This window comes from Mycteria americana, chromosome 18 (assembly GCF_035582795.1).
Source record: "Mycteria americana isolate JAX WOST 10 ecotype Jacksonville Zoo and Gardens chromosome 18, USCA_MyAme_1.0, whole genome shotgun sequence".
NCBI lineage: Eukaryota > Metazoa > Chordata > Aves > Ciconiiformes > Ciconiidae > Mycteria > Mycteria americana.
In genome coordinates, this window is record NC_134382.1 from 9,219,453 (window position 1) to 9,244,727 (window position 25,275).

The 25,275-nt window shown below is 35.3% G+C and overlaps 1 protein-coding gene across 2 annotated transcripts in view; it reads left to right on the top strand.

The window, feature by feature from the left end:
- The window catches only part of PRKCZ (protein kinase C zeta), a 70,846-nt gene that overhangs the window by 37,954 nt on the left and 7,617 nt on the right, over positions 1–25,275 (top strand). For both annotated transcript variants that reach the window (XM_075520222.1, XM_075520221.1), the window contains 11 exons: positions 66–197; positions 1,417–1,498; positions 2,207–2,259; positions 4,262–4,450; positions 7,513–7,610; positions 11,994–12,080; positions 12,782–12,917; positions 14,305–14,392; positions 15,132–15,251; positions 16,206–16,285; positions 16,874–16,963. In XM_075520222.1, coding sequence (XP_075376337.1) covers positions 66–197; positions 1,417–1,498; positions 2,207–2,259; positions 4,262–4,450; positions 7,513–7,610; positions 11,994–12,080; positions 12,782–12,917; positions 14,305–14,392; positions 15,132–15,251; positions 16,206–16,285; positions 16,874–16,963 — 1,155 coding nt within the window. The remainder of the gene's footprint in view (positions 1–65; positions 198–1,416; positions 1,499–2,206; positions 2,260–4,261; positions 4,451–7,512; positions 7,611–11,993; positions 12,081–12,781; positions 12,918–14,304; positions 14,393–15,131; positions 15,252–16,205; positions 16,286–16,873; positions 16,964–25,275) is intronic.

Consider the following 25,275-nt stretch of genomic DNA (forward strand, 5'->3'; position numbering starts at 1 on the left):
AGATAACTACTCAGCTACAGAAAGGAGTTGATAACTAAATTGATAATATGCATTCTGGCTTTTAGAGAGCGTATTGTGGCCAGTGCAGTGAAAGGATATGGGGTCTCGGAAGGCAAGGCTACAAGTGTATCAACTGCAAATTGTTGGTCCATAAACGTTGTCATATACTTGTTCCACTGACCTGCAAAAGGCATATGGTAAGTTTGCATTCTGTATAAAGCTAAGATGTTTCTTGGTGTCCTGTGTTGCTGTGTCTAGATGTGCATCTGAAGTAATTAAATGCTGCGCATGGTTGTAGATTTATAATACTTGGTGGTATCTGGTTTTTAGTTTCTGAAATACCTATGGAGGACGAGCCGCTGGATTGTGAGCAGTAGAGACAAAGTGAGAAAAGAAAACTTGTGATATGACTTCAGTGTGAGCAAGCTTGAGTTTCACTTCTCCAGTAGACCTATTGTATTTTACAGATAGATAAAGAGTTGCCATTGAAAATCCTAGCATGTGTTCCTCTTAGCCTATGGGAGTGTTTTAAGAACTAAGGCACTAGTGTGGTTTTTGCACTACCGCTTGCAAAAAGGCTTGTTGCTTTCATTTTCTTGCCATCTGAGTTTCTCCAGTACTGTTCTCATCCTCTCCATTCCCCTCATGTAATACCAGTGGCAAGTCTAGTGTCTTTCCCAGGCTTCAAACATTAATCTGTATCCCTGAATTTTAGCCCTTCCCCATACTCATCACAGACTACAACCAGTATCTCACCAGTTGTTGCATCATGTTGTCTCTAACTCAAAACTTAAACTAGTATTTTTCTTTATTGGTATTGTATATGGTTTGCCTTGACATTACTAGATTCTTGGCCGATTGATTTATGCATGTTGCTATACCTACTGGAATAGTCCTACATGTCTCATTATGAGTTGTGAATGAGGCCAGGGTCCAAATGTACTATAAAGCTCTTTGGTATTGTCATCTCTACCAATTTACACAATACCCTTGCATAATGAGTAACAATTCATGTTTTTTAAACAGGAAAAGAATATGCCAGTGCTCTAAATTGAGTGTGTAACATCATGCTGAAGTGTTTCCTTTGTTGCAGTTCCATGTGAAACAGAAGTCTTAAATAGAATTAATGTTTGAACTTTGCAGTGAAATATACTAATCTTACTTTTAGAAGACAGCTAAATGTGTTGCAGTTGCAGAGAACAGTTGACATAGCATTTAGGCTTTTGGTAGGCTGGCTTTATAATGCATTACAAAATGTTAATATTTGGAAATACTTTCTACAAAATCCAGTTTTCATTCAGAAAGATACAAATGTAAGGTTCTCATTGTATTGTAGTTATATGGCAAGACATACTCGCTTAAAAGGGACTGCATAAACCGATGTCTTTTTCCTGTCTAACTTATGTGTTTTGCAAGGATTCGGTCATGCCTTCCCAGGAACCTCAGTTAGATGATAAAAATGATGAAGTTGACCTCCCTTCAGAAGAAACTGATGGAAGTGAGTACTTTAAGTTGGAATTGATGTGTTTCCCCCTTTGGAGGCCCAGTTTCTACTCTATCAGTTTGGGTTTTTTTTAAAGTTTGCTTTGGATTAGCTCTAGTTTAGTCCCATGGACTAAATGCTCATTAGGGACTCAATTACAGTAAATGTACTTCTGAAGCATATCGTCTGGTTCGATTTCATTCTAAATTCATATGCTCTGAAACCATTCCAGAATGTGAAGTTAAGCACGGAGCAATTGGCAACAACAGATTTACTTGAAAACAAACAGAAAACCTGCACTTGAGATCCAAATTATGATGCTCATAGAAGTGCACCTCAGACTTTAAGTATTTCTTAATTTTGTGTGATTTGGAGTACTCTTTCTAGGTTAATTTTTTTGATGGTTTAACCTGTCATGTTTTAAGGGCCCACTTATCATACCTGTTCTCCAAAATGACTCTGGCCTTTGTCAGATGCTATTATGAGCTCAAAGGTTCATTGATGAATTTCTTTCTGTCTCAAAGTTGGTTGTTTCTGCAGTGCCCTTAGGATCTGCTGTCAGGATTACAAGAATAAAGTGGAAAAACTTGATCAACTGTCCCGTAGTATTTAAAGCAGACTCCTGACCCTAAGCTACTAAATCATCTTTCCATTTATAAATTTTAAAAATTATTTCTAATGAAGGCCTTAATAGCCACACTACTTGCTTGGTTTCTTTTCCAGTTCCCTACATTCCTTCAAACCGGAAACATGACAACATTAAAGATGACTCTGAGGTATGTTTTAAAAATACTTTTGTAATTCACATTTACACACTCTTAATCATACAACTTTTTATAAAATAGCTAATTATTTTTCATATTTTTTTCTGCTACCTTATAAAGAAAGAAGTCTGGGTTTTCTTTCTGAAAATAGATTATTTTTTTAAGCACTTTTGTTGGATTTTTTTTCAGATTTCTTCTGTATACAACTCTTGTTATCCCAATCATGATGTGAGAGAGACTTTTTTTCTGCCCTCCATTCATGTTGGAACCACCGTGATTTAGCAGAGGGTTTGACTTACTGGTCCTTGCGACAAACGGTGGCTTTGACATTGTCTTGTCTGCTCTCTCTAATGGATGTATACCCTTTATCACCCTCAGGCTACCTCTATAGACTATCGTTATGAAAGTTGGTTCAGTCTGATACTACATTATCTATCCAGCTCTCTGAGATGTTTCATATAAATAATACCTAATAATTTATAGACAGCTCCTGTGGAAATACAAGTAGAATAACATACACTTAAGCTCTGTTTTTCAGCTCTTTTGTAGATGGTTTGACACAATCTCTGCATGCCAAGAATGTTATTCCCTTAAAGCAGTTTGAAAAATCACAATATGCTTTAATTCTAAAGGGCTTCAAGACATTTCTTTTAAAAATGCTTCTGGCATATTTAATAAATAGGATGCACTCTGCACAACACTAGCAGTTAGTTTGATATCCCACTTTTAACAAGCCTGCACCTTTTTTCCTCTACCTCCACTACAATACTTGTCGCTACCATTATTTCATACTTGAGTAGTTCCTGCTCTTGCGTAAGTGACTGCCTTATTTTTGGTCACGTGTCTTTAGATTTGATCTCAGATTTGGAGATAGAAGGGTATAAATTTAAAACACATCGGAGAATTTTAATTGCTATCCAGAATTGCTGACTTCTGCTGTGGTTAGTGCTCAGGTAGATACTGTTTATGTTTAAATTTTGATAGGTGCTGTTTGCTCAACTGCCCTGAATTATGCTGCTCTGATTTTCCCACCTTGCTTTTGAGCTTTGCTGAAAGAATTGAAGGTATCCTACAGAGAGGAAGTAGCATTCTGGGAGCTTTGTTGACTACAATCTTTAAGCTCAGAGCAATCTCTTCTAATAGCAGTCAATCCTAGATCAAGATTCTTTATATAAATACTTTCCATAGTTCAGCAGAATGCTGATCTGTCTACAAGTACAGTAGTATGAGGTCAGATAAAAATAGGCCACAAAGTATGTCAAAGCATTGTATATATTGGTAAAACATGAAATGTCAAAGTACGTGCTGCATTCATCTAGTTCAGCTGCTTGATCTTCAGTCTCACATGGTCACATCTCATTCCAGCAGTCAAGATAAAATTTTATCTTTTTAAATAATGAGTTTTAAAATAACATTCTTCATAGTGGAATACTTCATGCAAGTTCTCATATTTGAGAAACTGGCATCTGCTTCTGTATGTTCCCAGGCATGTATTAGAAATCTTCATTTTCATTAAAACTGTGGTGAGCTTGATACAGACAGCTGTTGCCTAAACTGAAACCAAGACAGGTATATTCATTAGCAAACCCTTGTTTCCATATCCGTCCTCTTTTTAGAGAGCGTTTATTAATTTGTATTACAATATCTGTTAGAATATGAAAGGTGCTCTTCAGTTTAGTGCAAAGGATAATTCTATACAGCCTGTGGTTCAAGAATTTGAATAAAACCTCATTTCGCAAGGCATTGCCTTCTGTTTTCCAGTAGGGAATATTTAAATGATTCCTTGAACGAACTCCTGCCTTGAAAAACACAGTAACTTTTAGTAAGAGCAAAACCAGTACCAACCAAACATTTCTAAACAAATGTGTTATAGTCAGCCATTCAGATCTGTGTGCCTGTGACAATGGCAAGCAAACTCAGCAAATTCTGTCCAGTGGGTAGAGACCTCTTTGCTTTAATACTTACTTGTTATGAAAATGTCTTCTGTTTCTAGCATCTATTTCTTTTTATACAGGATATCAAACCAGTCATTGATGGAATGGATGGAATTAAGATTTCTCAGGGGCTTGGACTACAGGACTTTGATTTAATCAGAGTTATCGGACGTGGAAGTTATGCCAAAGTTCTTTTAGTTCGGTTAAAAAAGAATGATCAAATTTATGCTATGAAAGTAGTGAAAAAAGAATTGGTCCATGATGATGAGGTAAAAGTCTGTGTTAATTGCATTCTGTTACATATTGTAAAAATGTAGTATGCTTTAACAAAAAACATTCAACTAAGAAAGCAGCTAAGGTTTTAGACAACATTTCTGTAATAGAAGTTTTACTGACTTTTGAACTCATTTGTCATCAACTGTCTGCATGAAGCACCAAGATTAAATCGGAGAGAAATGTCCCTTATCTTAATTACAATTAACAATTATTAATAATCTTAGTAGAACGCATGTGAAAAATATTCCAACCTGGATGTGCTAATCTGTAAGTGATGAGATAAATAGGGTGGAATTTGGGCACTCAATTTTGAAAGAAGACAAAGATGTGTTCCAAGGCAAATGAATGTAGGTGCAAAATATTGTCGGTATTTCAGAATAGGAGCTGAAACTTCTTACAGTCACGATTATAGAGCTTGCGTGCAAGTGACACAGTACTCTGGAATATTTTGTTCCATGGGTTTAAAAAACTTATGCTACTACCATTTGAGGTCACTATGGTTTAACTGGCGTGTAAAAAAAAAATTCTGTCTGCCACAGAAATCAGTGCTGCATTTCTCGATTATTTTCAAAATCCTGTTGAAATTTTTTTAATGCAGTATCTCAGTTGCACAAGTTTGGGGGGAAGAAAAAAAACCCCCAACCCTTCATCTTTTTCCTATAATATTCACACTTCTTGAAAGGTATAGATTTTATATCCATTCCATTTTTTTTGTAAATGTGATGAACCAATCACAGCAAGCAAGGAAGGCAGATTTGAACCACCTACAAGGCCATTAGACTGGAACCTGCCATGTTAAGTGATGGAGAACAGAGGGTAGGGTAACTGGAATGCATGTGGTCAGACCACAGCCCTGATAAAACAGCTGAGACCTGACGGAAGGATAACTAGTGTTGTCAGGCTACCAGTGTTATCGGAATGCTGCAGTGTGACATGCTCATGCAGGAGAGGCAGTGTGTATGATGGGGTATGTAAAGTATGACACCATTAAATATTTGAAAAGTAAAGTAGTACTGTGTCATCCTTGTGGGTGACACAGTCCTCCCAGACTCTAATAAAATAAAAATACAAAAGAGGTGGACAATGAGTCCCACCTCATAGGGAATTTCTTATATAGCTGTTCTTACAATAGGAAGTGAATTTTTCAAATAGAATGCAATTTTTAAGCTGATGATGTTATATTAATTTTATGCTGTTAGGAAGACTGGATTTCTTGAAAGTAGGATGTTGGGAAAAAAAGCACATTGTTTTAAGTGCTGTTTGTGTTGGTAGTTTCAATGAGTGTCTCTGGCTGCCATTTGTCATTAGTTCAGCGGCTAGGGTTAGGAGAGTGAAGTTGTAAACTTCTAAAATACTTTGGCTTGCTCATTTATTTGATGTTTCTTTTTATGACCGAAGATTAGAGTGTTGTGGTGTTTATTTACTGTTTCCTTTTTAACATGTGTTTTGCCAAGAAGGGAAAAGCTAAAGAAGAGTATTATTTAACGAGTTAAGCAGTTGTTCCTGAGAATCAGAGGTAGATGAGAAAAGTCTGTCTTGAATAGTGGCTCTCATAGATAATTACATGCAAGATTGAGCTAATTGGTTTTTCTTTTCTATAAGATAGGCTGTATAATGAAATTCTGGGAATTGATAGGAAATTCACTGAATTCTGTGAATGCGTGAGAGATTGCAAGGAATGGAAATTTCACCTAGTAAGTCTTCCATGGAGAAAGAATATTAATTATGTAGCAAGTATCAGTATGTTTAAATCAGCCAGTGCTTTCCAGGTAATGGTTGATATTGGAGAGGAGTAAAGATTCTCTTCTAAATGAGATTGAAGCAAATCAAATACCTGGGCTTCCTGCCATTAAATTTTTCTAAGCTTAATCTTGTTAACAGTAGTGCACTAGTATAATACTGATGCATTAATACAAGTACATTAATACTGATGCATTAATACAAGTACAGAAGTGCATTAATGAAGGGGTTAAAGACTCTTAAAGGGAAGCTTATTCAGTAAAAAAACAAAAAGAAGTGGAGATGTTTATTGTTTTATTCAAAATTGGATTTTTGGCTCATGTTTGGACCCAGGTTTACCCTTCCAAGGTGTTATATCTTCAGGAGTGTTGGAACACAAAACCCAACAGATTTATTTAATTTGATGGTGACATTTCTTGATTTCCTTTAGGACTTCAGTTTCACAAACTGTCCTTGACAGGAAGGCCTGGTTTCTCAGTATCTGTCTTTGTTGTCTCCGGATTGGTTGGAAAGCTGGAATTATCTGTTGGAAATGGAGAATTTCTAGAACAATTAAATTTCTAGTTTGTTGGCAGGATACTGAGTGCTTGCAGGGTGGAACATGATCAGTGTATGGCATGAAGGGTGAATATCTACTGCTAAAACCAGTTGTCTGTAAGGTTTAAATTTTGTATGGTTATATGAAAAATGATTAAATGCTTTGTTATTACGGATCTGAATTTTGCAGTACTATGCTAGTATCATTCAAATTTTGATAGGTTTTTATTATATAGTATTGCACTGGGTAGTCAGGACTTCTCCCTGTTGAAGTATTGAAGGTAGTCTGTGATACTTTTAAGAATTATTTTGGTTGGACAAACTAATCGGGTTTTGGAAGTTTCATTGAATTCATTTTGAGTTTCAGATAGGAAAATGAAGTTCAGTTTATTTGAACCTTTTAAAAACTGGAGATTCACAATCCTTGTGTTACTGGCATGAGTTGCTTCAGCAGCCTTAGGATCATTTATCTAAGATAATTGAATTTATTTCTATGAAGCAGTATGAGCAGTGTATCAAATATTGCAGATGTGTGATATTTTTAAATGGCTTAAATTTTGTGCAGACCTTTCTAAATGGTTAAGAAACTTCTGAATATATAATTGAATTAAAATGTTTTATAACTTCCTCCAGCTTTTAGAGGGTTTTGTCTTTCTGAAGAACATGTGTAACAATGATGGTATATGTAAGGGAGCATAGATGTTCACAATTTCTTTTCTGGGAATACCCACAGTGGTTATCCAGCAGGAGTTCTGATTGTTCAATTACTCTATTTCAGGATATTGATTGGGTACAGACAGAGAAACATGTGTTTGAACAGGCATCCAGTAACCCATTCCTAGTTGGTTTACATTCATGCTTTCAAACAACAAGTCGGTAAGAAAGATCTGAAATTATTTTGTTTTGAAAATCTTGATCATTGTACTAACTGCTTCTCATAAAGCAAACATAACCACTGCCATCACATAGTCAGTAACTTTTGGAAGGAAGCATTAGTATCGTCAGGGATTCACTACTACGGGTACAGCCAGTTCTAGTGGGGTAGCTTAACCAGTGTGGTGTGGAGGAAGAGGCAAGGTTTTCCAGGTCCAGATCTGAAGGGAGAAGATGAATGAGGAGGAACAACTGTGCACTGTCTTCTTCAGCACAGGCTGTGTGGCTTCAGGAATAGGAGGACGGTAGCAGGGTAAAACAGAGCTTTGAAAGAGATAGTTTATCCTACGTGATTGTACTGAGGAGGGCTGAATCAGTTCTCAGAGGGCCACACTGTAGTTCTCTGTTCTTCAAAATAGCGTAAGAGTTGGGCTGCTCAGTAATAACAGTTTTTAATAACTTAAAAACCTATATGTGTATGAAGTATTTTTTACCTATATGAAGCTTATGAGCCCTTAGCACATATTGATGAGGTATGTGATTTCATTTGAAAAAGTGCTTAATAAACTCTTAGCTACTTTGAAATACTAGTTTTTTGTCCTTGTGTGCATAATCCGAAGTGGATTATTTGCTTCTTATTTTGCAATTGGAATATCAAGAAAATCAAGGGGAACTCTTATGCCCATGCTTATGTATGTCACTAGGGAATTTGGATGTGTGGGGGGGTTTGTGGTTTGTTGGGGGCTTTTTTGTTTTCACAGGCACACGTTCACTGTTACACTTTTATAATGCCTAGTGCCATACGTATTGTAGTCAGAAGATAAAAGTCGTTCTATCTGGCTTACGTGAATGGCATGCAGTGTCGAGTGCAAACAGTTTTAGGAAGTTTTCATGGATTATCTTGTCACTTATCCTTAAGAATGATCACTAGTTCATTACAATGGGTATTACTGATTTTTAAAATACAAATACTGTACCATTTCTTCAGTCCCCAAACTTTCAACCCCTTAATAGTTATAGTTGTAGGAAATGGCATTTTCTTAGCAGGGAAAACATAGCTAAGATAAAGTAAAGAAGCTGTATGAAGAGTGTTCTGAAGGTTTGTGGACTAGGGATTATTTTGGATCAGGGAGAAAGAATTATCTGCAAAGGTGACTGAGGATTTGACGAAAAGAAATTTGTCTTGCAGACAGAAAAAAAATCTTTAGACAACTAACAAACTGTTGTGAAAGGCCCTTTAAGTTAAACCAACATTCACAAACACCTTCTCACCAAATACTAAATAGTATTGAACATCTAATATAAAAATTCAAGTGGTCAGGCAGGGCGAAGTATTGAGAATGAGGTTTCTTTATAAATATTGGAGACAAGAAAAAGGCTGAAGTCAGCAATAGAGAGATCCTTTGCATGCCACTTTGGTAGTTACGCTGACATAGCTGAGGAGCAGAAATAGTAAAAAAAAAAAAAAAAAAAAAAAAATGGTCAAAGCTTTCTGTATTCCTGTTGTATCTTTAGAAGTCCTATTTTTCCAGCCTAGCTTCTCCTTGCAGTGAAACTATAGTTTTTTGTTTATAACTTCAGCCATTTGCCATGGATATAGCCTTAATGTCATGAATTCACAGTTTGGTTATAGCTGTAATGTTATACAATTACAATTATGACCACATTACAAGAACAAAGAGAAGCACGAAACTGATTTCAAGTGAATAAAATCATCAACATCAGATTGTGTTAGCTGGCCCAGAGAAAACAAGTTGTAATATGAGGACAGTTTGTGTGTTAGTGTACTAATAGGGGGAGAAAAAGTTCCAAAGGAATATGTTTTTTCTTTTAAATAGGATCTTAAATTTTTAAGATAAGAGATGTGTACTTAAGGATGCTAATTGATGCTAAATGTAGCTGTTTACATTGTTTCAGATACTAGTGATGCTTATTTTATGATCGTTAAAAAAAAAAAAAAGTGCCTTGGGCTTGCCCAGAATTGCCAGATAAGTGTCTTCCATGGATGGCAACAATCTGAAACCTCCATCCTGCAACACCATTGGTGTTCGGGTAAATCCTTCTAAAACCAGCGAGGACTACCAGTATTCACACGCTTCCATGCTTGAACATGACTTGATACAAGCAACTTTACATCGCACGTTCTGAATGGTGATAAAGCATTGGAAGCTTCTAAATAGGATAAGAAAGTTGGAAATGGAAAATATCAGGAATGCTATCATAAAATACTCATGGCATTGTTATCTATTTATTGTTTATTTAATTTTAGTTTAGTGTTTATATTCTTGTGGGGAGGCCAGTGAAAGACTTGCACGGTGGGTTGTGTCCAATAATTTTTCCTGGTTTCCCTTTTAAGTTTTTAACACTTAAGTGTTTCAAATGAAGAATCCTTTTCAAAGGGAAAAAAAATCATCTTTAATTGTTACCAATTAGAACAGTCTTGAGAGACTGGAGCATATGTTTTCCAAATGGAATGTTTTCCAGTGTGTGAATATATGGAAAGGAGTTTTCAACTCATGGAAAATTAGGTGTATAAAGAAATACTGCCTCCTGGGACAGCTGCAACCTTCATAAGAAACTCTCGCTCAGCTTGTTTCTGTCCTGTAGGTCTCTCCGACCTTGGCAGCATTGCCTGGATCATATTTTCCCAAGGATGAAACCTTTCCTGCAAACTGTAATACAAGTCTTTTTATATGGCTGATTCCACCTATATTTCTTTCCCCTACTGACTTTTCTCTTGTTTGTTTTGAGAAGACTGTTTCAAAAACTTGTTCTACAGAGGAACTAATAAGCCTTGACGCTGCAGCCTTTCTGTGCCCAAATCTTCCATTTAGTGAATATTCTGTGTAGAGAGTAACAGAAGTGGGTCCATTACACTTCCTTTTAATTCACCTTTTTGTGCAGATAAAGGTCTTGGCAAAGTCAAGGGAGGGTGGGATTTCCTTATTTGTCCTGCTAGCTCACTAAATTCAGTTTTCATATCTGATAAATAATGGACGTATGTGAATTGAGTGTCTCAGTCCTCAAATTCTTTAGTCTCAGTCTGTCTATACAAATAAAACAGAACTTTTTTTTCTTCTAGGAATGACAGTATGTTTCTTAACAGTGTATCAGGAAGAGTTCAGTGATGATCATACGGTTTACTAGAAATAATTTTGTATGTGTATATTAATAGTATGCTAGATCATGTAACTTGAATTGGAAAAAAGATTATTGTGTACATTTTTTTGGAAGTAAATTTGGGTTACATTCCTCTAAGTGAGTCTTAATGTCATCTTCCTTGCAATGGATCTGTTTGAGCATTTCAGGAACTGAACCAGCACAAACAGCAAGCTTCATAGTTATATATTTAATTAATATCACAAATTGTACAAAACATTGATCTCTGTGATATTGCCAGATACTCATTAATTATTGTTAATGATGAAGTAATTTTTAAAAGATGGTGACCTTTTAGTGGCAGAACTATATCAAAAATACAAATGAGAATTTTCGGATTTTGCCCATGCAGAAACCTTGTTGACTTAGGTGTATATAAACTACATTTAATGTACAAAGCTCTTCAGATTTGATGCTGCAGCTTGGCTGTTAAAAAACAACAATATTTAGACAAGCAGAGTAACAGTTTAATTATTACATGAGAGTAAATCTGTGTCAGATTTAATAAGAAAGGTTTGAATTTAAATTGATACATCTTTTAAAGTATTTTTTAATCTTAAAACCTTTATTTTAAATAATCAGCATTGTTTCAGGCAGGCTTTTTTTTTAGTCAATCAGATGTTATTCAAAGCAGTGCACTCACTGAGCAAAGTGGAATTTTATACTGTGGAATTTTGTTCCATAAAAGTCAAAAGAATCAGCATCTTTGAATAAGAGCTAGTCATGTAACTGTTGTTATGTCTTTTTTAAAATGAATGACAATGTTACCTTTTTTGGATAAACTTTCATTTTTGCCATGTGTCATCTTCTAGCATACTTCCATGATTTTGCTATTATTTCTAAGTAATTTTTAAAGAAGTCTATATTTCATTATATGCTTAGGGGTTTTTTCCCATCTCTCACCGAGTACCTCATTATATTAGGGAAATGCTGTTGTCTTCTGTACTGTTTAAATAGTGCTCCAGGTTTCACACCAAATAGTAGCCTGTTGTATGCAGCTGCCTCTCCTTTACGTTTAGTCTGGCATTTAAGTAAAGGATGTGATCCTACATAATATGGATCAAATAAGTACTCTCTTTTTTTTTTCTCTTAAATAGTTTCTGTAACTATAAGAAATCTAGAAGTCTAATTCAAGAGTGGAAGTGAAAATGGCTCAAATTGGAAGGATAAGAATAGTTTGTCTTGAGAGTTTCCTTGGAATCCATTAATTGTATTATATACTTTCAGATTGTTTCTTGTCATAGAGTATGTAAATGGGGGAGATCTTATGTTTCATATGCAACGGCAAAGAAAACTTCCTGAAGAACATGCAAGGTACTTTACTAACACAGTTATAGTGGGGTTTTTTGTGTTGTAGTTGTTTAATGTTGTATGAAATGCTTTCCAAACTTTATTCCATAAAAGAATATGAATAGCAAAGAAAGAACGAAAGGTTGATTCTTGAGTTTAGAATGTACTGCCCTGGGAAGAAATGTTAATTTTTTTTTTTAAAGGATATGTATTTTTTTTAAAGGCAAGCATTTGATAAGTAGTAACAGGTTTTTCCTATTTACTTTTGTTTATTGCTTCATGTTTAGATAATGCTGCTTTGATCTGTTGATAGAAGATGTAACTATTCTACTCATTTTGTCTTCTGTTGAATTAATATAGTGTTGGTAGGAGAGGAAAAAAAAATCTATTTTGTGTGGCTTTGCACTATATGAAGTCTCATCATAACTCTTTATAAACTGAAAATACAGATCTTCTATGTCATACTTGGAATTTTCAGAAAAAAATCTGTAGGATAAAGAATAAATATTTTCTTAATTAGTAGAATGAAAAAAATTTCCCATATTTAATTTTAAGGAATGGTTTTACAATATGACATCAGTGTCCTTATGAACAAGTGTAGCTTCTTTTTGGTATATGGTCGATAGAGGAATGCTGACTGTCAAGTGATATTTTAAAAACAGACCTTTTTAATTGCACTAGCTTTTGTACAATCTTAATATGAATTTTCTCCTTTTTAATTTCAGGTTTTATGCTGCTGAAATTTGTATTGCTCTAAACTTCCTACATGAAAGAGGCATAATCTACAGAGATTTAAAACTAGACAATGTTCTTTTAGATGCAGAGGGTCATATCAAACTAACAGATTATGGCATGTGCAAGGTAGGATTTTTCTTACCTGTCTTTTGTCACTTTGTTCAGTAGTATATCTCTCTAGTTATGCTTTTAAGTCAAATACTGCATGTAGTGATATTAAGAGAAAACTGAGAAAAGTTACCCTTATCTTAACGCTAGTGTTGCTGCACCCAGAATTTGTTTGTGGAATAGGAACTTTATTCTGAAAAATGACTACTGAAGAATAGAACCACATTTGTAATTTTTTCCTTTGTGTATGTCAAGAAGTTTGGCCTGTTGGCCAAGTTAATTTCTTTCAATTTCTTTTTCATTTAAGTTTTCCTATGTGACCCAAGTTAGAAGATTTATCTTTAAGACAAGTATGTTTTTAAAAGGGTCTCTTCCCTCTTTTAGTAACTGTGCTCCTGTGAATACGAATTGCATTCATCATTCTCTGTGGCTGGACTGTACAGATTATTAACCAACAGGGGCCCTCTAGTATCGCAGTTCTTAGGCTGCGATCTTTGGCACCGAGGCGCAATTTAGAGAGCATCGCTTTCAAAGCACCTGGTAAAGCATAGCATGTACTTGATGCAGAGGAAAGCAAGAAAATGTCAATAGAAAATACGAGTATAGAAAATACTAAATTTAAAACTTATGTGTGTAAAGTTGTGAATTTAAAAGCCGGACGTGACTGAAGTGGTTGTAATCTGACAAGAATTCTGCTGTCCCCTTAGAGCTGTTGATCTGACCTCAGGTCTCCTTGTTATTGCCACACTGTTTCTGGCTACTATGTGAAATGGGATTAGAGTCCACTCTATTTCTTGGTGAGAATAAGTTTCTGAAGCCAAAATTGCAACTGGCATTGTGTTGGTTTTTAAAAGTCCAAGGATTGAGTGTATAATACTAATTTTTATTTAGCGTATTTTGGAACGTGGTTAAGGCATGTTATGGTGATGTAACGAAGAAAGCTTGTCTCGTTCCCTCCATAGAATAACTATTGCACCAATTTCTAAGAATGCTGGACTAGAATGTTTCTCCACTGTCAAAGTGCACGGGTTGTGGGGCTTCACTTGGAATGCAGCAGTTATGTAAAAGTTTGATTCTTTCATTCCTAAAAATAGAAGGTTTTTTCCCAATGTCTATTGGAAAAGGATTTCCAAATTGCTTTTGATCTGAAATTTTTAAAAATATATCTGTAAACAGTAAGCAAAATGTTGTTACAAATGTTTTGTCACTCAGTTTTAATCAATATCCTGAAGATAAGCTGTAAAGCCAGCTTTGAGCACTAGGAATATTTATTTTGCTCTAACCTTGCCTTTTTTGAAAGGAAGGTCTTTAGATTCCTAAGTAACTTGGCTTTGTAAGTCTAATTAAGGAAAATTCCTGGAAAAGGAGGTCAGCTTTTAATTTATGAAATGATTTATGCATGTAGGAAGGTTTGGGCCCTGGTGACACTACAAGCACTTTCTGTGGGACACCAAATTATATTGCACCAGAGATCCTCAGAGGAGAAGAATATGGTAAGCTGTGACTAAACAATTTGTAGTTATAATCAATCACAAAGCAAAACTCTAGTTGTAGGTTGGTTCAAATACAATTATTTTTAACTTCCACATTTTTGTGCCATTATATGTTGAGAAAATTGAAGGCATATTGTACAGTTTAATTTTTTCTGAAACGATAAAGTTTTTTTCTCTTGCAATCACTCATTTCAGCTTCTTTTAAATCATACTTTCCCTGAAAACTAACTATTAAATCATACTGTAGCAAAACCAAGTCCACTCCTTGAAGAACTTGACATCCCAGCTACTATTGTCCTCCAGATAAGGCTATAACAAAAAGTTATTGCTCATGTGGAAGTCAAAAATATAATAGTCTTTTTAACCAGTGGTGGTGTTTGTGAACTGATCTGATCAATAGGTTGAATCTGTCATTTAGTTATAAGATACTATAATGTTCACCTTTTTATAAAAAAAAAAAAAACCTGAAAATTTTCAGCTTAAACACACTGAATTTTCATTGAAGCACTGCTGTCTGGCAGTCACCTACAAACTCTGGTACAGATTACCTTTGTAATCCCAATTCAGAAAACTCTCTCAAGTCTCATCCAGTGATAGTGTAAGTCATGACGTCTGTGGCTTCAGTGAAAGTAGAGAACTTCAGTACTTTGTAGAACCAGGCCATTAATCTTCATTTATGTGACAGATAACACCTAAATTCAAGGAGTCCTGGCTGAAAATCTGCTCTGAATATTTACAGGGTTCAGTGTGGACTGGTGGGCTCTTGGTGTGTTGATGTTTGAAATGATGGCAGGAAGGTCTCCATTTGATATTATTACTGACAATCCAGACATGAACACTGAAGATTACCTCTTCCAAGGTATAGTCATTTTGATTTTTTTCTCTTTCTTGGGGGAGAAATAATGAAAATTAGCAGTTCCAGTAGCACGGTTAGGTTTTCCTTTTCCATTGTTATCCTGTAACTGCCTGTACATCTACTGTAAAGGGCCCCAATATTTCCAGTTCTTCATCCCAGGAATTTATTTTGTTGAACAGAGATTAAAATGGTCTGGAATTGGGAAGCCTGCTTCAGACAAAATATTTTCTAAAAGTGTCCACAGTTCAGAAATAACAGGCGGAAATTGTATGGAGTGGTATCTTTGTTAGAAGGCAGTCTACAGGCTAAAAATGAATTTTAAAATTCAGTGCTATGTGTGAGGATAGGAGTATCTTTCTTGACAGAAACATATCAACCTGTAGTTTTGCTCCAGATAACTTCTAAATATTTTTTTTTTAGCTCTGAAATTAATATAACTTCATTTTTTATGGTTTTACTCCTCAGGAATAGCGATGCATGAATTTCTCTAAACAAAAGTAGTAATACTTGCCATATTTATTACAATAGAAACTCTGTAACAGTTTGGGGAATTGCAAAGTTGCCTCCTCACTAACATGCAGAACCATTCTTTAAACTAGTTACTGCAATTATGTAACAATCTGCCATGGTTGTCTTGATGAACCTAATAATAAATCCATTACTGTTTAAAATCACACTTTTCCATATACTGAGGACATGAAAAGGTTTTATTCCCTGTTTGTGCTGCAAACAATAAAAAAGATAATGAAGCTAACATTTCTTTTGGGAAATCTTGAAATGTCAGTATAACAGTGCCTTGAATTACTGTAGCTCCTTTTGTTTGTTTTAGTTCAAACAATTACCATATCTTCCCATTTTCCAGATGGTAACATATTTAAATAATATAGTGTTTGTATTGAAATCATGGTCAATGTCATAAAACCAAAAACAATATTGCTGTTTTTAAACCTGTAACAGTTATTCTTGAGAAGCCAATCCGGATTCCAAGGTTTCTTTCTGTCAAGGCTTCCCATGTGTTAAAAGGATTTTTAAACAAGGTAAATAACATTCTCTTATTTTTAGCATCTAAGATCTGGAAGTCAGAGCTTCCTGTTGAAAGCAATACTGTTAAGAAGTTAATCTGCTTACCATTAAGAAAATCTATAAAACCTTGGTATCCTGTATGTTAAAAAAAACCCCACTTGTTAGTTGCTAATTTACTGAGGGAATCCCACAGCACAGACTTGATTTAAAAGCCTGCACCTAGTGGAAAAAAAACCTATAGGCTTGTTTATAAACTCTTTTCTGTAATACTTACCACTCATTTAATTAACCTGATTGAAATCTGTAGAACAATTATCATTTTTAATGGAGAAAAGAAGGATATGAATTATACATTACTAAATAAATCTAGATTTGTGTTTTATTTTAAGAAGCTGTAAAACGTTTTTTAAAAATGAAATTTCAAACAAACTTCATTTAAAAAAAGAAAAAAGAACGAAAATCCCTTGATAGCCATAATATGTGTATCTTAGCAGCAGTTTGCGTAGTAACAGGGAATGCTGGAGTCATGTATGTGGGCTTTTGACAAACATGGGCTGTAACTGGCTTAGAGTATGTAACATGAGTTTCTGTGTTTTCCACAGGATCCCAAAGAAAGGCTTGGTTGTCAGCCGCAGACAGGATTTTCTGATATCAAGTCTCATACATTTTTCCGCAGCATAGACTGGGATCTGGTAAAAATAATTACTTCTGTTTATATGTGTTCAAAAGGAATAGATTCTTTTAGTTTATTAACTGTGTGTATATGTAACAGCCCTATTAAGAGCAGTGGAATTCAATTCCATAAATGTAAAAGATACTTTGCTTTCTCCAGGTGACATAACATAATGGAAACAAGCTTTACTTCGTAACCAAAAATCTGGCTTGCTTCCAAACTCTAAAATGGCTATAACTTGTGGGTATCATTTCTAAAACATATGATGAGTTTTAGGGAACATTTTTAAAAAACATAGTAAAGCATTGGTGGAACCATTTATTCCTTGGTTTCTATTTGTAGATTCTGCAAACTCGTGCACTGGGTTCTGCTGCTATAAAATTTACCCAGCGTACACACAACGTGCGTGCGATTGTAGTGTGAAGGACTGCATGGATTTCCAGTACCAGAATTCAGTGCCTTACTATTCTGGGTGGTCATTTCATATAGTCCTATTAGCAAACATTTCAAGCTCCATTGAAGATGACTAGCAAAGACAGCCTATTGGAATGCTATTCCAGTACTTCATTTTTCTTGTTGGTTAGAAACCTTTCTGCCTTGACAGGAAGGTTAGTAGGTGATTAACACAGCCAACAGACTGGGTAGAGTGTCATGACACCAGTTTAGATACAACCATGGAGGATGAGGTCCTTCAGATACATGAAGCATTTGTAGTCTACTTGCAGTATGTTAAAAAAAAGACTGAATTTACAAATTATATGATTTTTAAAAATCAGTGAAATTATTCAGGTAGGTAACAGGGTTTAGTAACATGAGTAGGTGTGGGTAGGACCAGGTCCCTTTTTTTTTTTTTTAAAGGATGTGGCTTGAAAGCAGTGTGGTTATTTAAAATGATTCTCTGATTATTACTTTCAGGTTTTCTTTATTGCTGCTGGTGTGAGGGAAGTTTTTAGTTCATGGTGGAGTAGATGACTTGCATTTCAGTGGTTTTGCAGGCATAAAATTTTATTGAAATTGGAGTTTTTTAAAAGCTTCTGTTACTTGGTAATTGTGCCTACTTCTGTCTTCATCGTAGAAAACCATCACAGAGATGACATTGTTACGTTTATTGACACTTCAGCAATGAAACAATTAAGTCAGGAACACTGCCTTATCAGCATTACAGTTTTTTAATACCTAGTTGAACAGTGGAAAAATATGCACATAATATTTTCATAGTCCTAGGAAGTCTACAGGAAACAGGCAAGCAGCAGTGCCTGTAATAACACGAAAGAGGTTCAGAGAAGGAGAGAAAACTGCATGATTACATTTTTACTTTGAAGCCTGCTGTTCAGACCTTCATTGTTAACATTCTTCAGAGAGGACATGCACTACGTAAGGAGCCAAGTGTTTTAAAATACCTGGTGTCTACACAATCATTCATATAATGAAGGCTGTCTTTAATTTTGTCAGGCATCCCTTGTTTTGTATTCTCACTTAAGCCTAAGTGTTATTTTTCATTATGTTAGCTACCTAGTGGTGCTATTATGCAACTTGCTTGAGTTTGTGGTAGAGCGTAAGCATCATGTACTCTGCAGGGCTTCTGTTCTGTTTTGCAGAGGTGTTTGAGAGAGAGGGAAAGAGAGAGAAGGCTGTTGGATTAGTGGTGTGTGTTTGTATAAGAAACTCTTAATTGCAATTGGTGGTACTTGGTCAACATTTATGCTGATTTGAATTTCGATTTTTTTTTTTTTTACCTATTTTTGGCTGAAAGCTTTGATATTAAACATCTAGTTAAAAAAACTAATGGAAAGATTTAAATGGTTGTCTGTGCTGTTTTGTGATATGATTAGGAAAGTGCTGGTCAGGAGGGTCTAAAATGTCAGATAAATTGTAAGCTAGATTTCTAATAAGAGTGTTGGGAAATATATTCAGGAGAAAATGACAAAATATTTGGAAAGCTTTTTTAATTATTAGAATTTTCTTTGAAATGCAGGTGATGAGTAGAAAAGATTTAGACTTAAAAGCATTTCCAAATCTTTTCGAGTTGAAACACAAGGAAACAAGACTCTAATGCTGACTAGAATTTTTTTCTCTGTGAAGCTTGAGTTAAATGGAAAAAGTAATCATGTAAAGTGAACACATATACTGTAAACATTTTTTTTTCCCTAGTGTTAGTCATCTGAGTTGTGTGTGGCACAGCTAAGAACATTTTAGATTACTCACTCTGCGTATAGGATGGCTTAACAGCATTCAGGGAAGTGGCAAGACAACCTTTTTTTGATTGTTCCAGTACACGAAGTCTATTCTTATCCTAGTGCCTGTTTTTATGGTATTTATCCATTATGTGCTGAAAAAGAACTGCAAAGCCATGGCTACTGTTAGCTGTGTACAGAAGCAGTAAGGTTTTTTCTAGAGCTGTACCAACATATTTTTTCATTCCTTTTCTCAAGTTAAAGGCTGCAAGTTCCCTATATGGTGTATTTGAGAGCACTTCTATGCTTTACTGAGTATAACATAAGAGGCAGTCTGATGTTTAACACCTAGTTGAATGTCTTGCTGTTGAAATGTTAATGCATAGCTACGACTGACTCATAATGACAATCTTACCACCCTTTTTCAATTTTTAAATATTCATTTTGCTGTTTGTTTCTTGGTGCCATTCTTGTTTGGGAGGAGCTAATTTTGTCTTCCTTACAACTTTCATTTCATGATGCTTTCGAAGACCTGATAACTGATGGGATGTTAATGTATTGAGATTCACTGCCCAGTTATAGCTTCATGATTTCCTCATATCTCCATCTGTACTCATCAAGCTCTTGTCTTAAGCCTGGAATGCAAGATTTTTCTGTGATTGATCACCTTTTTGTGACTTACTTTGTGCCAAGCATAATGAGATGTCCTGGCCTAAAACCACGTTTCCTATGCGTGTTGGTAGTACAAGGAATCATTTTGGTCAGTGGTAACTACTTTTCACTTACATTATGCTTACCTGTTTGGTTTTTTTTTAAGTTAGATTATGGAGATTGTGGCTTTGGCTTTTTTTTTTTTTAAATGAATGTAAGTTTTAGAATTAGAATGGTGGTATCTGTGCTACTACAAATTTGACTGTGTGACAGATTTGTCTTCACTGCTGTGGTGGTAAGGCTTTCAGGTTAAATGCTAATTCAAGTAAGTTATTTACTCTGTAAATGTGTCGCAGTAAATCTGGCCTAAGTTTCCCTTCCTGCTAAATATAACCAGTAGCTTTCCCATACTTCTGTGCTTATATTCCTAAATTGCAAGTTTTACCTATTACGGTCTTATGTCCTCTGCAACTCTGTAGAACATTAAACTAGAAATCTGACTCTTAAGATCTAAATTACAATTGCAATTTTTATTTGACCTCTGATATATCAGAAATAAGTCTCCTCTAATTGCACACAAATGCTGTTCCTCAGAAAGAAAAGTAAATATATTCTGCTAACTCTTGTATTGCAGCAGTAAGCATCTGTGTGGGATTTTTCGGTCCTGAGTATAATCTGCCAAGTTAGAGAAAACTTAAATGGCTGAATTATTTATGGACTTATATTTTTAAATGCAGAGCACTAATTATACTGGTGTCTGTTGCCTGGCTTGTATATTATTTAGGTATTTTGACATTTCTCTCCAATAGCATTTAATGTGGTTGAATTTGTAGAGTGTTTTTGTTCATAATTACAGAAAATGTTACTATAGTAACTTATTTCTGTTTTGAGTACGTGATTTTGTTACTTGTATAAATTTGGCTTTTGTTGTTAATATTTTGAAATGCACAGAAGCCTTCCCTTTTTTCTTACGAAACTGACCTATAAAATATATCAAATTAAGAATTTGGGAGTCAATACAGTTTGTATAAACTTCTGTTTTACATGGGGAAAAAATCTACTGTTTACATTTGGAATAATTTTATCTTGAAAGTGATAAAAATTTATATATAGTCCATAAGAACAACCAGGAAGATTAAGAAAAATCTCACATTGAATGGTAGCGAAAGGATTTTCTGGGAGATGTACAATTTGCCCGTTTTACTTGGCATGTTCTGGGGAGAACACGTGTGAATGACATGGACTTGGTAGCTCAAGGATGTTATTGGTATGCAGCCTCTGCAGAATGCAGTTGAACTTCATAGCTTACAGGCATGATAGGTATAATGCATTCCTCATCGTAGCTGGAGAACCTTCTTCAGAAAGTCTTCAAAAGGTTATTCGCGAAATTGAATACTATTCAGTGTTAGATACAACGAAAGAGTATGAAGGATCTGCAAGACTTCTAAGAACATTTGCAGCTCTTGGTGTACAAGATGCCTCTCTTCAGTGTGTTCCATCCAGACCTGCAAAGAAGTTGGAGCCAGGAGAAAGTTGACTGAGTACACCATGAGAATTCGCAGGAAGAACAGTCTCTGGTCAAGAATAAATCTAGAAAAGGGAGCAAGGCTTTTTGCATCAGAGCTGCTTTTGGATAATAGTTGACCATCATCTATTACCGTAAGACTGCTACCTCTAGACTCAGATGGCTGGACCAAAAATATCTTTATTTGTACTTCAGGGGGGAGAGGACAGTTTTTGCATCAGTTTATCAAATTCAAAGATCATAGAGATCTTTCCAGACAAATCTTAAAAATCCCAATTATGATCAAGATGGATTTTCCTCTTCCCTAATTATTTTCAGCCTTTTTTACTCTTAGTACTGTAAGCCTTCAAAAACATACTACCACCACACTAACTAGGGAACCAGAGAAGTCAGAGTTGACTCTTTAATCTTGCACAGTGATCTGTCATGGACTCTGTGGTAGGGGATCAGAAAGAAAAATGGTCATTCATTTCTTTCTACAGGAGTTCTGACAAAATATATATGACATTTTTTATTACAACAAAATTGTTTAAATTTACTCATCGTAAACATTACATTTTCTTACAGCTTTGAGGGCTTTTGAAATGTTATTACTATTGCCCTAGATTACTATATTTGGAAATTTAGTTATCATACTAACTTTGTCTTTTTACTGAAGTTAAACATCATCACTTTAATCTCCTATCTCTTGGTTTAATGGACAATAAAACACTGAACTGCAGTTAAGCTGATGGTTTAAGTACCATCAATCACTGTAAAAATATATTTTACTGAATTTTTTGTAATTGCGAATAGGATATGATGGATGTGATCCACATGTGAACACTGTAAGGATGGAATCTGAGCCAGGAAGGAAGTGAAACAGACAGTTAGAAGACCCCTAATTGAGGTGGCTTGTCAAAAGGTTTTGGAGCTATTTTTAATTTAATTATGGACAAAATCTATGCAAGCTGTATATCTTGTATACATTTTATTGAATATGTTTTCACAACTTAATACCCTACAAATGGGGTGACTTTGCCTGTGATAGTAGTCCTTTAAGTAATGATAGGAAAATAAGCTAGTTTTCTATCCTGTGCAGAAAAGTATGAAATTGCTCCATCTTCTTGTCACCAGCTCTTATGTCTGCAGTGAAAAACCGTTGCGTTGCTGCCTGATTCTGTTCTGGAAATGCTTTCAGGCAAGTTCCAAATTTGTTTGGCCACACTGAGGCAGATACCGTTTCTTGAAAGGAAGCAGGACTATGATTTGGGTCTATAGGAAAAAACCAGCCTAAATAAGGGAGTACAAGAGTTCAGCCTTTTCTGAAATTTATCCGGGAAAATCCCTGCTACCTCCTTACAGATTAAAGGGCTAGATTGCTTAAAGGGTTTTTCTTCCTAGGCACCCTGAATAATAAAGCACATATCCTACATAAAAGCATGCTGGGACAGATTAATCACTCTCGTTTTGCAGCAACATAGATATCTACTTTAAAAGGAGAAAGCATAACAAAAGTTTAACTGAAACAGTGTGGAGGTCTGAATTGAAATAGTATGTACATTTCCCATCTCATCTCAGAAAAGAGATTATCAAATGATCTAGCTGCATAACTTGTTAATTCTCAGTGATAGCAGATGACCCTCATGATCTCTGAATTTATTACTGAATTTCCTGTACTCTGAACAGACTATTCCATGTCATTTGTGGAGTTCTGTTACTGTCTTACTGGGACCAAAGACTAAATATGTCAACATGAAAATACTAAATTTCTCACTGCAGAAAAATTAGTACTTTCCATAAACCAAAGTAAATATTGTAACTTGGCGAGACAGATGTCCAAATGGGAAGTTTTAATCTGAGTCTGTATTGGAAATGCACTAATTTAAAAAAAAAAGGGGGGGGGGGAGGGGGGATGAGGATGTGTATCCATAGGAAATTCTTTTGTATTGTTAGGGTGCTTTAGTTTGCCATATTTTGCTCAAAAGTAGAAAAAGTATGGAAATTGCTGGTGGATTGCTGGAAATAGTAGCGTAGAAAATGAATGGAAACCTAAACAATGTGGTGAATTGTTTAAATCTCAGTAGAAAAAGTTATGTTCAGCATGGCTGATGAGACAGTTTAGCTTAGCTTTTAATCAGTGGAAGAGAATGCAGACACAGTGCAAACTGCAGAGCTACCATTTCTTTAAAATGGGTGTCACCTTACTGGCAGCTTCACAGTAATTAACAGTAGCAGAAAGTTGGGCTTTGCTTTTGCATGAGCAGATACAGAATGATGTTTCAAAAAATTAAGAATTGCAACTGGTACTAAATACTGTCTAGCATTTAGTGTTTCAAAATTGTGAAACAAAGAGAAGACTATCTGCTTCTTTCCCAGCAAAAGGCATGTAGTGTTGGCTAATAGCCTGATTAACGTACTTCAATTTTTGAATGAAAACTATAAAAACAAAACTTTGTAAGGAATTTCAATCTCCATACAGAACCACATAGTAGAACAGGCTTGTTGCTTTGTTTTAATACTGTTACCACTGACAATGTGTTGCATGAAAACAAATTGTGATTTTTCATTTTTCCATTAGTGTCATTAGGTCTCTTCCAAAGGGAGTTTTGAATGTTGATTTTCTATCTGATATTTCTCTAGAGGAACGGTGACCTCCAGTGGCCAGCAAGGCTAACCCAAACTGTATATACCACGTAGGCCATAACAGATCAGAGTAATGATCAAGTCTGATAGCCTGTCTCTGTCAAAGCCAATACCAGAAGCTTCAGAGGAAGGTAAAAATGGTTCCAAATGCTCCTAGCCTACAGTGTTTCTCATACAGATAACTAACTGCCTTCTGATTCATATAGTGGTCAATTTTATGCCCTATAGCACGAGTATTGATATATATTGGATAGATGTATAGCTCAAATAATGGTCAGAAAATTTTTGTAACATTTTGTATTTTAACCACAGTTTTTAAGTACAAACTTCTGTGGTGATAAATTCCTTAGTATAACAGGGGGAATGTAACTGGATTATACTTCCTATGATGAAAAAAGAAGTATCTCCACAAATCAGCGAAGGCAGGGAGAATTCATTTAACCAGAACTTCATTCTGAAATAACTAGCAATTTATTCTTTAATCAATTGCATGCCTATTGGTATCATTACCAAAAGGAAAATTTTACGTAACAGAATTTGAAGTCTTCTCGCTCTCCCTGAAAACATCTTTTCTTCCCGTGCATAAAACCAGTTTTGCACTAGGTTGAGTTTAAGTTTTATACAGAATTTCCAAGGAATTGAATAAGGATCTTAAAGGTATTAAGCTTAGTAATTACATAGTCTGACTTGTGGTTATCAGTGAAGGCTAACCTCTTGTTTTTGCAGAGGCAATATATTTGTGAAATGGCCTATCTGGAAGCTTTGAGTATCGTTAATAGTACAGTGTAAACTCTGTTACACAAGTATTCTTGTTGAGATTCTGTGTTCATATTTTTAAGCCACACTGATATTTTTTTTTTTTTGAGGGGAGGAAAATAAACTGTTGCTATGGCATCTTTGTCCCCTTATGATCTAACCAAAGGACTCCCTCCAGCAGGAATAGGAACATCACCTGTCATAAGTTAGGCAATGTATTCACAGATGCCTCCAAGTGATTCTGTTACCCAGAATTTACAGCTATCCTTCCTTCCGTTTGCTGTGCCACCTTCAGTTCTGCCTGAGCATACCCCCTCTCTATTGCAAGGGGATCCATGCGGGAAGTTCCATACTTCTGTTCTGATACAGCTCTGCGAGATATTTGTCTTTACAAAGCCTGTAACAGTGGGATGCTGATCCTGTTTAAGGTCCTGTGATTTCTGCTTAGGTGACCCACTGAACAAAAAAGATGTATGATAGTGACAAGCACGCTCTCTTAGTATTGGAAGCCTGGATTTGTTTACCTTATGTTTAACGTTTGTTAATGTTTATTTCACTAATTAATTGTTTAATTAATGTTTAATTCACTAGTGTTAAATG